Source organism: Onychomys torridus, chromosome 3 (genome assembly GCF_903995425.1).
Source record: "Onychomys torridus chromosome 3, mOncTor1.1, whole genome shotgun sequence".
Lineage (NCBI taxonomy): Eukaryota > Metazoa > Chordata > Mammalia > Rodentia > Cricetidae > Onychomys > Onychomys torridus.
The window spans coordinates 35326825-35340788 of NC_050445.1; the positions used below are offsets into that span (position 1 = coordinate 35326825).

The 13964-nt window shown below is 41.9% G+C and overlaps 1 protein-coding gene across 1 annotated transcript in view; it reads right to left on the reverse strand.

Annotated features, from left to right (window-relative positions):
• Cald1 (caldesmon 1) overlaps nt 1–13964 on the reverse strand; it is a 71623-nt gene that overhangs the window by 2945 nt on the left and 54714 nt on the right. Inside the window, exons 8-12 of the mRNA XM_036181446.1 lie at nt 9279–9322; nt 9102–9180; nt 7937–8074; nt 6795–6890; nt 1915–1995 (exon numbers count right to left, since the gene is read on the reverse strand). Coding sequence (XP_036037339.1) covers nt 1915–1995; nt 6795–6890; nt 7937–8074; nt 9102–9180; nt 9279–9322 — 438 coding nt within the window. The remainder of the gene's footprint in view (nt 1–1914; nt 1996–6794; nt 6891–7936; nt 8075–9101; nt 9181–9278; nt 9323–13964) is intronic.

The window sequence follows — 13964 nt, forward strand, 5'->3', positions numbered from 1 at the left end:
GAAACAATCATCCTTACCCTGCCACCAATAGAAAATTATGAAGGGAATTTATGAACATTACATTTTCTGCTGAATGTACATTCTAAAAAAATATTATGGGTAGTGGTTAAGACTGTAGGCTCAGAAGCCAGGCATTGTGGCAAATGCCTTTAATCCCAGCACTTGGGAGGCAGAGGCAGGTTGATCTCTGTGAGTTTGAGGCCAACCTGGTCTACAAAATGAGTTCCAGGACAGCCAGGGCTGTTACACAGAGAAACCCTGTCTCAAATAAATAAATAAATAAATAAATAAATAAAGAAAGAAAGAAAGAAAGAAAGAAAGAAAGAAAGAAAGAAAGAAAAAAGAATAAATAAATAATAAATAAATAAAAAGAATGTAGGCTCAGAGCAGACAGAGTGCTTGAGTATCAGTGTAGGTATTTTTTGAACATAAAAATTTTTATTTTTGTTTTATGTTTGTGTTTTGACTGCATGCCTAGTGCCCTTGGAGGCTAGGAGAGGGTGCCGATCCCCTGGTACTGTAGTTACAGAGGGTTGTGAGCTGCTATGTGGGTGCTGGGAATCAAACCTGGGACATCTGCAGGAGCAGCAAATGCTCTTAACAACTGAGCCTACTTTCTTACCCCTCAGTGCACATTTGGCTACTTGTTAGACAAGTTCTTTTACAAAAGTTATTTAATTTCTCAGTGCCTCATTTTCTTCAGCTATAAAATGGGAATAGTCCTACCACTTGCCTTTCCCAGTAGCTGGAGGATCACATGAGCTGGTAATGGTGCCTACCAAACAGTAACTGTTCCCTCAGTCTTAGTGGTGGGCAGTGGTGATCATCACTGGGTCCTTCTTAGCATACTTAGCAATCATTTGGATAATGGGAGTATTTAGAAGTCACTTTAAGTAGAGAGGCTGGGCTGGTGGCTTTCACTGGATTGAAAGAGCAATCTATAACTGACGGAGAAGGTGGAGTGGCATGCTTGGGCAGCTGCACCAGGTTGAAGAGTGCAGAATGCAGAAAAGGGGGACCTCACTCCCCACTGCAGTGGATCTCAGTGACCCTCTAGCTGCCGTCAGAAAGCTCGTTAGCCTGGAGTTTGCTGAAGAAGTCTCTATCCTAGGGTTCTGCAGTACTTGGAAGCAGACTATTCTCACCTTACTACTGAGCTGAGTTCTCTTTCTAAATTTTCTCTTACTGGGGGACAGGCTGGATCTGTTTCTTGAAAGGGGGAAAGGCCACAATTAGGAATGCACTGCCTCCTTATACAACCAGCAGTACTGGTTATTCTCTGAGTGTATTCTTAACACCACCCAGAGTGTGTTTCTGAAAAATATGCAAACCCCTTTCCTAGAGGACCAAGCATTCTTAGCCATTACTCTTCACTGGATGGCTTATTTTGTCTATTAACATTTTTTTCCCCATAGCCACCTGAAGTCTGAGGCTGTGGGCAGTGTCTCCTGGGAGAGTCCTAGAAATGGAGACAATGAAGGAGACACACAGTTTCTCCCAAGAGATTTCTTTTACCCCAAATAACTGTGTAGCCAATCAGGGACCCAGCCAAGAAAGATAGCTCATGCTTATCCCATATGGCCCTCTTGGCGAGCTTTTCCACAACTACAACTCTTCAGAAACTGTCTTATTGGAAACCATTCCGTGACTGAGCCATTGATGCTGTAAGCCTGACAAACAGGCAGTGCTAATGACTTTGTAAATTGGCCTTTCTCTGAGCTACACACAAGACTTTTAGAAACTGATGGTCATCCAAGCACAGATTTGTGAGTCAGCAATATTTCTCATTTGACCTCAGGATATCTTATTCCACAATTCATCAGGAAAAACAAAACAAAACAAAACAAAACAACAACAACAACAAAAAAAACCAATTGCTGACACAGGACCTCCCCGCCCCCCCCAGGATATTACCTTAGTGGGGGAAGTGACCTTGTCCACAGATTGCTTTTCCCAGAGGTTTCGCTTGCCAGATACGTCCCCTGGCCTTAAGTCCTAATGAAAGAAAACAAGAAAAAAAATGATAGGTAACCATTCATGATTTCTGGCTAGGCCTACATAAGCTAGCTAGTACATCCACTATCCAAAATGGAAGAACCGCTAGCTGTTACCTGACTTGTGAACAGACCTTGGCCTGTTTCATGAGAATGGGCTGGAAATGCATATAGCATCTGGGTCCTTCACTAACAACTCTCTGGCTACAGATGTCCATGTTGCCTACCCAAGAGGCAGGCTGGAAGGTTAGAGTGCTTCTCAAGCCCACTGTGGCTTAGGGAGCACACTTGGAAGCACCTGACCTCTGTAGTGTCTGCATGGAACTAAAATTCTGCTAGCCCCCATGGTTCTGTGCTCTCTAACACATTCTTTGCTGGCTCCCATCTCCCCAGGTCATTCCCTGTAGTGTTTTATTCATGTCCTAACAACTCCCTTATATAGGACCACTGTCTTAGGGTCTGGCAACCTGAAGGAAGACACTAAAATCATTCTGTTTCTTGATGACCAAACATATAGTTCAGAAGTGGATTAGTAGAACCTAGTCCCATAAAAATAATCATGTGTCACAAATGGTAACCCTAAGAGATGTGGGCAACTAATGATGTATGTATGTTAAGAATATGTGTGAATTCTGGGAAGGAAACAGTAAAATATGACCCATAATAGTTATACAGCTATGGGTTCCTGTTTACTGCCTCATAATTAATTTCATTTGGATAGGGAATCCAAATTTCTGTTTCCACTTACTTTTCTTCCAGGCTTTGCTTATATTAGTGTTTGGCATGGGTAGTTTGGAGAAAATGAATGTGTTGTACTGAAATAGGACTGCTTACTTTGGCAATGCCTTTTCTCATTAGGAAGGCAAAGCTAGCAGCTGTAGTTTTCCATAGATACCAGTTTTGATGAACATACTCAGTTTCGATGAACATATTTTGACACAGAGCACTGGCCTCTCAATACTGAACATGCACTGTTAAATAATGCCATATGAAGATTTGTCATACTCTTATTGAGTTTATGGGCCTGTGGCATGAATTCCTGATCTTCTATTAGAAAGTAATACCTATTTAACTTGGAAACATTAGGCAACAAATCATATTTAAAAAGAAAAAAAAAGAATTCCACTACATTTGCCAATGTGGGTAAAAGTTGCCAAATTGTCTGGAAGACCTAAAAACATTGGCAACTGTAGTAAGGAACACACTGGCAGAAGCTCTGAAAAGCGGGGTATAATCGCTTATTTATTTGACTCATAGATGACAAATATTTTTCTTTCACATGAGTGTTCCTACCTAAGAAAATAGATTGCATTTCCCTGAAGTAGTGTTGATGAATCTTTCGAGATCACTTACAGAGTTTAAATAAGGTGTTTTAAGAAAATATCAACATCCACATTGTAAGCCAGTATTTTCAAATCAAAGAGGAAATATAAATGGAATTACCTGATAAGACTATATGTTAGAGAAAGACCCACTCTGGGAGAAAAGGGAGAAATGAAGGCAGGAAAGGCAGGTTTCCAGTCAACCAGAGACGAAAGAGTGAAGAAGAGAAGCCAGCTGAGAAAGACATCATTCTTTTTAAACAAAAAGAAAGACAAGTTAGCACTTCAATTGCTCCATAACACGCAGTTTAGACACAAAGAATAGACAAACCAGCTAAAACATTCAGAAGTGAATTCCAGTTAAGAAGTTATACTGGAAGTCTATAAATTTTACTCATAAGTAGCTTGAATGTCCCAGAAAAATACACAAGGCAAGATGGTGTTTAATTTTAAATATGCTCATTTTCTGGGGGATAGTGATGAGAATTTTGAGCACCTGTAATTCTTGGCATCGCTGAGAATGAGGCCATAACTATTATGTCCTGTGTGGCTTTTTTTCTGGAGTTGTAGAACTCAACACACTAGCGATAGTCCTGTGGATTACTTTTCTACTTGTGGGAGTTTCACTATGGATAAAGACTGTTTTGTTGAAGAAACTCTGACTTTGTTCTCATGGCTACACGAGAAATACTAGCAAACAACAAACCTAAGGTTTCTCCTCTATCTACCCATGGTGAGAATTAAAAATTGGTTGAGAATTGTATCTCATCCAGAATCAGAAGTTACTATAAGAGTTCTCCTATTGGATGGATGCTGCTTGCAGATAATGCTCTGACATCCTGGACTCAGGATCAGTCTAACCAGAGTACCAAAGGTCAAACTTGGATGTGCAAAGCTTAAAAAGGCTTAATGAGTATAACCAAACTAGTATTTTATTTATGGCATAAAATATGTAAGTCTTATTTCTAATCTGGTTCTTACTTGAGGCCACAGAAATCCACCAAACCCAATGGGAAGAAGGTGATCACTAAAATCTATACTAACTGTCATATTCTTTCCTTCTCTGCTTTCTTAGGTAAGTCTACAAGTCACTAAATAGGAGGTGAAGTAGCCATTGATTTTATAAGTCCCCTGTATTACTTTTCTGTCCTGTCACTTTTTAGAAGGGCCATCAATAACCCCAGGAACTGTTATTGCTAATCTTTGGTGTGGGATCCTTAATACAGTTACATCTATGATAATAACTCCACTTATATTTAACTTTTTCAACCCTTACACTAGGATGGCAATGTATCAGGTGGGAAGCTGGTCATGTCAGGTGTTGATAACAGACTAGAGAGAAAGCACTGGACCAAACACAAAAGGACAACTTGGTACAGGAAGGAACTAGACCACACATGCTATAAACATGGGAGGAAAGGAATGATCATCTCCTCTGTAGAGGTAGGATGCCATACTCAAAGCATTTATCTTTGTGTCCTTCCTTTTTCTCTCATGAGAGTATCTCAAGGTGGGCGGGTGTCTATGGACGTCCCAAATTTACAAGTTATAGAAGGGTCTTTAGTTTCATTTGACTATCAAAGGGATCCATAATTCAAAAATTAAAAAAAAATTAGTAATCATGGGTATAGAACCATAACACTGACAGAAATGACCATAATTCATTTCTATTTAAAACTCATTTATACTTTCATGTCGAGATGGCTGGTGGTGAAACTTGAGGCCCCAAAGACACATCTGGGTGTGGTGTCTTGCCTCTCCTTTCTTCTTTTATTGACTCCCTCGCCTTTACCTACTTGGGGACAGAGGGATAGTTTTTCAATGTATAATGTTTTCACAACTGTAAATTGAGTTCACTGTGGCATATACCTCCTGTGAAGCATTATGAAAAGATTCTTGGGTAGAATATTAACTAAAAAGCTCAAGGTGTTGCACCCAAGAAGGGAATGTAAACACTTCCGTCTCTCCTTTATAATTTGGGAAGTGCTAGGATTTAGTGACGTTGGAGATTATATGTAGAGTCAACAGATGAACTGAAATGCTACAAGGGCTTAACTCTTTAAAGGCTTGGGATCTGGGATGCTTTCTTCTTAAAGAGGGAAGGCTATGTTCAAGGCCAGCCTGGTCTATATAGTGAGTTCCAGGACAGCCAGGGCTATGTAGAGAGACCCCGACTCAAACACACACACACACACACACACACACACACACTAAATCACTTAAAAACAATGAATGTGGCTTATGGCAATTCACTTTTGCTCCCTTGATACCAATAAAACTACAGAGCCAGCTTAGCAGAGAAGGCTGAATGGGGAAACACGAATAATTTATTTATTCTAGTAACAATGTAAGGCAATTACATATATTCAATGAAAGAGTTAAAGGAATATTTGTATAACTAGCTTATACTTAGTAAATAAGAAAGTTTTAGTGCTCTAAAATAATATGAAGCCAGTTTTTGTAGTTTTCATTTTTATTGGTTATGGTGTATGGTGGCGGGGATTATTCCAATTTTCTAGTTTCAATTTTTTATGGTTTTCCTTTGCAGGTGTTGATAACAAATGATTCAATTTATATTATATATATTAGCAATTATTTCAAAAGCTACTAAATAACTATTTTGTGTTAAGTTTTAGAAATTAAGTAAAATTAGAAAACATGGCCTCAAAACACACAATCTTTTCTTTGCTTTTTTCTTGGTTTTGGTTTTTTGAGACAGAAGATTTCTCTGTGTAGTTTTGGTGCCTGTCCTGGATCTTGCTCTGTAAACCAGGCTGGCCTCAAACTCACAAAGATCCGACTGCCTCTGCCTCCTGAGTGCTGGGATTAAAGGTGTGCACCACCCCCGCCTAGCTTAAAATATGCAATCTTTTGGGAATAAGTCTTGAAACTTGTAATAGAGAAGTAACCAGACTAACATGGCATTTTGATTTCACATTCCTGTGTGTGATTTATAGACTAGAAGCCAAATAAACAGGTAAGTAAATAAACAAATAAAGGAAAAGAGAAAGAAATGCAGAGGGTCTTGATTGAACTGCCCCAGCATCGTGTGTGATGGCCAAGTTTCCCTCTCACTCAGGCAGAGGCCAGGCTCTGTGTTATCTCGACTCATGGTGCAGCTGCTCAGGCTGCTCTAAGTCTGCACACCCACCAGTGTGCTGCTCAGCAGCGGCGGCAGGGGTTAAGAAAGCCATTCTTAGGCTGGGCGGTGGTAGCGCATGCCTGTAATCCCAGCACTCGGGAGGCAGAGGCAGGCGGATCTCTTTGAGTTTGAGGCCAGCCTGGGCTACCAAGTGAGTTCCAGGAAAGGCGCAAAACTACACAGAGAAACCCTGTCTCAAAAAACCAAAACAACAACAACAACAACAACAAAACAAAAAACAAATCAGTCTTCCCAGGCAGGTGAGCCAACTGCTCTTTTATTCTGCTGTATAGGTTGTGAGATCCTAGAAACTCAGAAATCCCCCAAGCTACTTACAGAAGGCTTTGGAGCAGGGGACTTGTTGCCATCTGGTGATTTAGTTAGCCATTCATTGATCCGGCTGGAAACTCCCACCTTCAGGCCAGCGGTTTCCTGCAAAAAAGCCAGTCATTGCAAATACTAAAGAAAAAAGTACATTTACCTAGGAAATCTTCCGAGCGACTTCAAGTATCCTTAAATCTGAGTGGTAGATCTTGATTAGCATCCTGACTGAAGGAGTAACTAGAGAAGAGGAGGAGGACACTTGATGCCCCACCCCCAGATGTGAAGAAGCACTGCTTTGCTCATGTGCTTCACGGCTTGCTGGGGAGTGCATCTGTCTGGTGGTTTAGGTAGCCAGCCTTCCTTTGCTGACATAAGAACCCTGTTTTTCATCCTTCCAGTGTGGACTAAAGCCCAGTAGCTCTCCAGGTATCCCCAGGTCTTCATTACCAGATTGGGACTGCTGAAGCATCTAGTACAGTGGGCTAAATAGCCACCTTCAGTGGGTTCTCAGCCTCTCCAGTGAGTACCCAGTCGTTGTTGACTCAGCCTCTACCACATAAGCCAATTTAATATGTTCTCCTTTATAATAATGTATATTTATTGTATTGATTCTGTCCCTTTAGAAAGAATATTAGGGGGCTGGAAAGGTGACTCAGTGGTTAAGAGCACTGGCTGCTTTTCCAGAGGACCTAGGTTCAATTCCCAACACCCACATAGTGGCTCCCAACCATTTGTAACTCCAGTTCCAGAGCATCCTATGCTCTCTTCTGACCTCTGCAGGTACCTGGCTTGCACATAGTGCACAGATATACATACAGGCAAAACACCCATACACATAAAAGAAAAATAAATCTTTAAAAAAAGAGGAGTATCAGTTTTTCTTCCATGTCCCCTCATCCCATCCCAAACCTAATGGCTGATAATTAAAGGCAAGCACTTCATTTAGTGGTCCATGGCCATAACTGAGTACACAGGCCAGCCCCTTGCATACATTCTCTATGAGTTTGCTTTCTTTTGCCTTTTTTTTATTCCCGTAAATCAAAGTGCAGATCATACATTCTTTATTGCATTTGTTGTGAATTAAGGCTATTCCTAATACAAATGGGGAAAAATCCACTCTTCAAAACTGAAGATGACAAGAGCCACACTCATACCTTATTTGGTGTTCCCGAGGCTGAGGGAGAGGAAAACACGTTCCCTCTCTCCCACATGCTCTTGATATTGCGGACACCTTCAGCAGGAACAGGAAGATCCGATGCTGCAGGCTTAGTAGGTTTTGAAGCTTTTGTTCCCTGAAATGTGGAAATAAGTTTTAAGACAGCATTGAGAAGCTTGTCCTCATAAAATCACAGCGAGCTGGTCTCACTCAACACAATCAACTAAAAATGCCCTGGTGTAAACGTCCTTCGAAAGGGATTTGCAGTGTCTGTTGTACAATTCCATTCTGACGATGTGATTCTCCACACTTACATCAGAGCTGCAGAAGATGATCTTTCAGAAAAGAAATACACTTTTCAGGGCTCTAGTTGTCACTAAGGTGACAGAGAACTCCATTTCTTCAGCAGATTTTTTTTTAATGTGCATGCATGTTTGCATGTTTTATGTGTATGTGTGCATGCATGTAGAGGCCAGAGGGGTGTGTGTGTGTGTGTGTGTGTGTGTGTGTGTGTGTGTGTGTGTGCAGGAGACCCAAGTGCTGTTCCTGAGGAGCAGTCTGCCTGGCCAGTGACACCCAAGAATCCACTTGTATCTGCCCCCTTAGCACTGGATTACATGTGTGCAGCCATGCCTGGCTTTTTATGTGGCTCCTAGGGCTCAAACTTAGGCTTTTTTTGCTTGTGCAGGTGCTGCCTAAGGTAGTCCCTGCGCCTCTCCAGTAGATAGGCATTTGCTCTGTTTTATTTTTAAATGTGTGCGTGTGTGTGTGCATGCGCATGTGTGTGTGTGTGTGTGTGTGTGTGTGTGTGTGTGTGCGCGCGTGTGCACTATGATTCTAGTTCCAGGCATGCACAGACAGACATGCAGGCAAAGCATTAATATACATAAAATTTAAAAATCTAAAAGAAAACCTATTCATTCAATCTATTCACTTCAAAGAAAATTCAGACTATAAGTGTTAAAAACAATCTACTCAAGAGTCCCTAATGCATCTTTCTTATGTGTTTCTCCACAGCTAGTTCATAGTTGTGGAGATCATTATTAATATTGTAATATGATCAGGGTGTCAGACTCATTCATCACCCTAAGTGTTTCTGTGACCACATATGTGATCACAGCCTGTTTCATTTTACAGGACTGTGACCGGGGAACAGCGCTCACCTCAATTGCATTGGTGTACTGCTCCAGCCTGCTGTCAATCTTGGAGACTACTGCTGCTTGGTGAGTAGATTTGACACCACTGCCAAGTAAACACAGACAAGAAAATATGAGACAGAAGACATCGCTCCATGTGCTTGACAGCTGACGAGCCTCAACTGGACAGCCAATTATATTTACCTTTTCTGCACAGACTTATTCAAAAATTCTGCTCGTTCCTCTATCTAGAAATAGAAAAGAAGAAGCTGTGTGAATACGCAGAGGGAACAGTATGTGCAAAAGTCCTAACAGTGGGAAGCTCGGAAGCCTGCCAGAATGAGGCATGGCTAAATGGAGACTACACCGATGTGCCTTTGAAATACCTTCTGAACACTCCTGGAAGGCAAGGCACACCCAGATTGGCCCAAGTTTCTCCTTTGGTCCTGCTGTGTGGCCTGGAACTTATTCACAGTGCCCTTCAACTACACCACGATCATTCCTGAACCCAGGAAATAAAAACACCACAGAGCACATGAACCCAGGAAATAAAAACACCACAGAGCACGTGAGGGCACCACCATGATGAGCACAGCACCCAGATGGGGAGGAAACTAGGAATAATGTATTTGACAATGGGGAAGTAAGAGTAGGATTGGAAGAGGATAAAGAATGCAGAGAGGGGGAGAAGAGTTTGGAAGCAAGAAACAGTAAGATGGTCTTACACAATATAGACCAATGACAAACTATTCATATACGTAAATCCATATCTCCTGTGACGGCATTTGGAATGAGTCCTTTGGAAGGTAATTGTGTCCTCATGAATGGCATTAGAGCACGGATGAAAAAGACAAGAGAGCTTGCCTATTGTCTGGTCTCTGTCACCTGAGGAGACAGCAAGAATGTGCCCATTTGTGGAGGAGAAGGAGAACCCTTTCTGGAATCAGCAGGGCTGGCATACTGATGACCTTGCACTTCCCAGTCTCCAAAATTGTAGAAGACAAATGTTTAGCTGCTTGGTTTTTTGTTGTTGTTTGTTTTTTGAGACAAGGTCTTACTATGTAGTATAGGCTGCCCTTGAATTCCTGATCCTCCTGCCTCAGTGTCCTAAGTGCTGGATTGATGGGCATGTGCCATCACACCTGGCAATGATAACTGCTCAGTCTGTAGTTATACAGATTGATTTGAGAGAAGTGGGCATTGAAGTCCATCGACTTAGGGCAGTTTACTATAGTAGATTTCTGGACAGGGTAGGATCTGGAGCCTTTCAGCATGTGTGTTCCTTGGCAGACTAAGAGAACAAAAGGTCCTTTAAGGAGAATGCACATTTAGTAGATTAGGAGAACATATAAACAAAACATTTAAATGTCAGTGGTAGGTACCATATTAAAGATGGGAACATGATGCTACATCCATAAGATAAACTGGGGTGGGGTGGGGGCGAAGGCTTTTCAGAAATTTTGATATTTGAACTGAGTTCTGTAGTTACAATTTCTCAAGTGGACTTATGAAAGGGAGGGGAGGCATGCCTGAGTTAGAGGGGATTTTTTTTAAAGCAACTCAAATACTTTACAGAGACTAAGGGTATGGAGGATGGCAGGAAGTACAGTGTAGTCAGTACAGAGCAGAGCTGAGACTTGTGTTTTGTGTGTGGCTCTGCCAGCATCTTAGGGACTCGGGTTGTCCTGCTATAACACCATCTCAAGCCACAGGCCCTGTCACACTCCCTTCCTCCTGAATAGTTAATCCAGCTTGACTTCATTTTCTAATCTTGTGAGGATTCACCCTCCATTTACTGACTCTTGCTGGGAAATGCCTTAACTGTCTGCTCCAAATAATCAGTTTGTGTGGAGTTTATGAATTAAACACTCTGCACAATACTTAAGGAATTTCAGGAGGAATGTTGGCCTCTGATGACCAGGAGCTAGCAGTACTGTCTCAACAGACTTACGGAAGAGATAATACTGCTAGTTTTAGATATTAGTTTGTGTATTTTCTTTACTCCACTTCTCCATCAATAAACTCAAACACAACATCAAAGACTTTTAGATTTAGTCTACTTAAAATGTATTCTTTTGTGTATGTTATCATTCATTGCTACCATAATCAAGCAATGAGAACTCATGTTTAGAGTTTCCCGAGACAGTGGAAATCATAAGTAATACAAAAATACACCATTCAGTACTATTTTGAGGTCAAAATTCAAACGTCCCCCTCCCATTGGCATGAATACAGTACCACCTGTGCGCTAGAACGGTTATAACCAAAGCTGTGGTCTGGAGAGCATCGTTAGCTATTGGGTTCCATTATAGGACAGGCTACATTTAGGAAAATGCCAGGAAGTTCTTTAAGAAACATGCCATCAAGACAAGTGGCACATGCTCATCTCTATTATGTAGAAATTAAAAACGCTCTGGTCCTTTCTATGCATTGACTTTAAATGGCTGTTGACATGTGCAGTTCCGTGAGAGAGAAAACAGAAAGGGGCTTCCTAGGAAGTTCAGAGGAAAAGAATGTAGCTGAAGGATAGACATGAGAAATGAGGACACCGAGGAGCGCTTGGTGGAAAGGAGACGCTTAAAGAGCGAAAAGGGGAAGAAGCCCAGTCTCTCCAGAAATCAGTAGACAGGACCTAGCAGTCTCAGTGACTGCTCTTGTGTTATCAGGACTGTTCAAGGAAGAGAGAACATTGTTTTCTTTATTTGTTGATCCAGGAACAGGAGAGCAGACCTGGGGACAGGCTGCACCCTGTGACTGCTCAGAGATAACCAGAGTGGAGGGAGGGTTCTTCTGGTTGGTTGATCAGTGATTTCAAGCCACAGTTGAGACTGGGTTTGCCATGAACCTCCCAAACAATCAAAGGAAAATATTTTTTTTATTGTTTTGCGTTTATTTGTTGAGACAGGGTTTTGCTCTGTACCTCAGATTGGCTTGGAACTCACTAGGCAGGTAGTTCAGGCTGGCCATGAACTGATGATCCCCTTGTGTTAACCTCCCAGTGCCTGGATCATAGGAGTGTGTTCCCATGTCTAGCTTTAAGCACTCTTTTTGAGGTTTATTTTGTTTTAATTTTATATGTATGGGTGTTTTGCATGCATCTATATATGTCTGCATGCATTGCCCATGGAGGCCAGGAGAGGTGTTAGGTTCTCCGGAACTGGAGTTACTGAGTGGGTGCTGGGACCTGAACCCAGGTCCTCTGCAAGAGCAACAAGTGTTCTTAACTCCTGGCCATCTCTCCAGCCCCCACTTTTAACAATAATTTACATTATTAAGAGGTTGAAAAACTATTTCATGACATAAAACAATTACGTGAAATTCAAATTTCTGTGTTCAGAGATGGCGCTGGCTTACGGGAGGCCTTGTGCTGTGCTCTGAGGGCTCACTGGCTTGGATGTTGTTCCCTTTGTGAGTCCTGAATCATTTCCGTGAGGCAGTCAACTATATTCCAATCAAGGGGCAGCAACCTCACTTTGCACTTTTCTTTTTCACAGTATGCAGCACAGATTAGTTATGTTATAAATATCAGATATTAAAAAATAAATTCCTACTCTGGCTTAGATTGGTGTGCTGGCTAGTTGTTGGTGAACTTGACACAAGCTCGAGTCATCTGGGAGGATAATGCCTCCACACAGGATCAGGGTATACACAAGCCTGTAGGACCTTTTCCTAACTAGTGACTGATGGGGGAGGGCCCCGCACATGGTGGGTGCGCCATCCCTGGGCTGGTGATCCTGGGTTCTATAAGAAAGCAAGCTGAGCGAACCATAAGGAGCAAGCTGGTAAGCAGCATCCCTTCATGTCCTCTGCATCAGCTCCTGCCTCCAGGTTCCTGCCCTGTTTGAGCTCCTGTCCTGGCTTTCTGCAATGAAGAACAATGGTGTAGAAGTATAAGCCAAATGGATTTTTGTTAAGTGTAGGTCTTGGTTTTTCCCACAGCAGACCCTGAGATGAGTGTCCAAGTCCAAAAGTCATAGATTTCCTTGCAACAAGGATACATTCTGAGAAACACATTGTTCATTGGGTGATTTCATTGTGTCAGCATCATACTTTGTTCCTACTTATAGAAACTAAGACACCTACAATGTTATTATGTACCAGTATTGTGCATGTGGTCTGTGCTTAACCATATATTACCCAGTTCACAATGGTACTTTGGGAAGTATCAGAATTGTAACCAAGCTGAGCATGGTGGAACACGCCTTTAATTCCAGCAACTTAGGAGGCAGAGGCAGGTGGATTTCTGTGAATTTGAGACCAGCCTGCTCTACATAAGTTCTAGGACAGCCAGGACTACATAGTGAGGCACTGTCTCCAAACCAACCAACCAACCTGTGACTAGCATCCACACCACCATAAAAACTAAATGAAATTATTTGAATTCTGAGGGCTGCTGAAATAGCTCATTTGGTAAAGTATGTGTCCCAGAAGCTTGAGGATCTCAGTTGAAACCCCAGGTCCCAATGTAAAAAGCCAACTGAGGTTACATTTGTTTATAATTATAGCTCTGGGGACCTGGAGACATGCAATTCTAGGCTAAGGAGAGAACCTGACTCAAAAAAATAAAGATGGATGGCTTCTGAAGAACAACACTTGAGGGTTACCTCTGGCCTTTACATGCATGTACATTCATGCATACAATGTCCCCTCATCACACATGTGTACCCCCACATACACATAAAAAGCATTCTGACAAAGAGGCTATAACTGTAAAGTGGAGGTGACTGGCTTTTGTCCACTTGCATACACCCATGTACATGTCGCCATGGGAGCCTAGTTGAGACTCAACACTGGCTGTGCCCATTACTGACAGTTGCAGTCTAGTTAGGCTAATGGTAGATGAAGACAGGATATGAATGTTAAAGTTTCGCTGAGGCTTCACTCATTCAT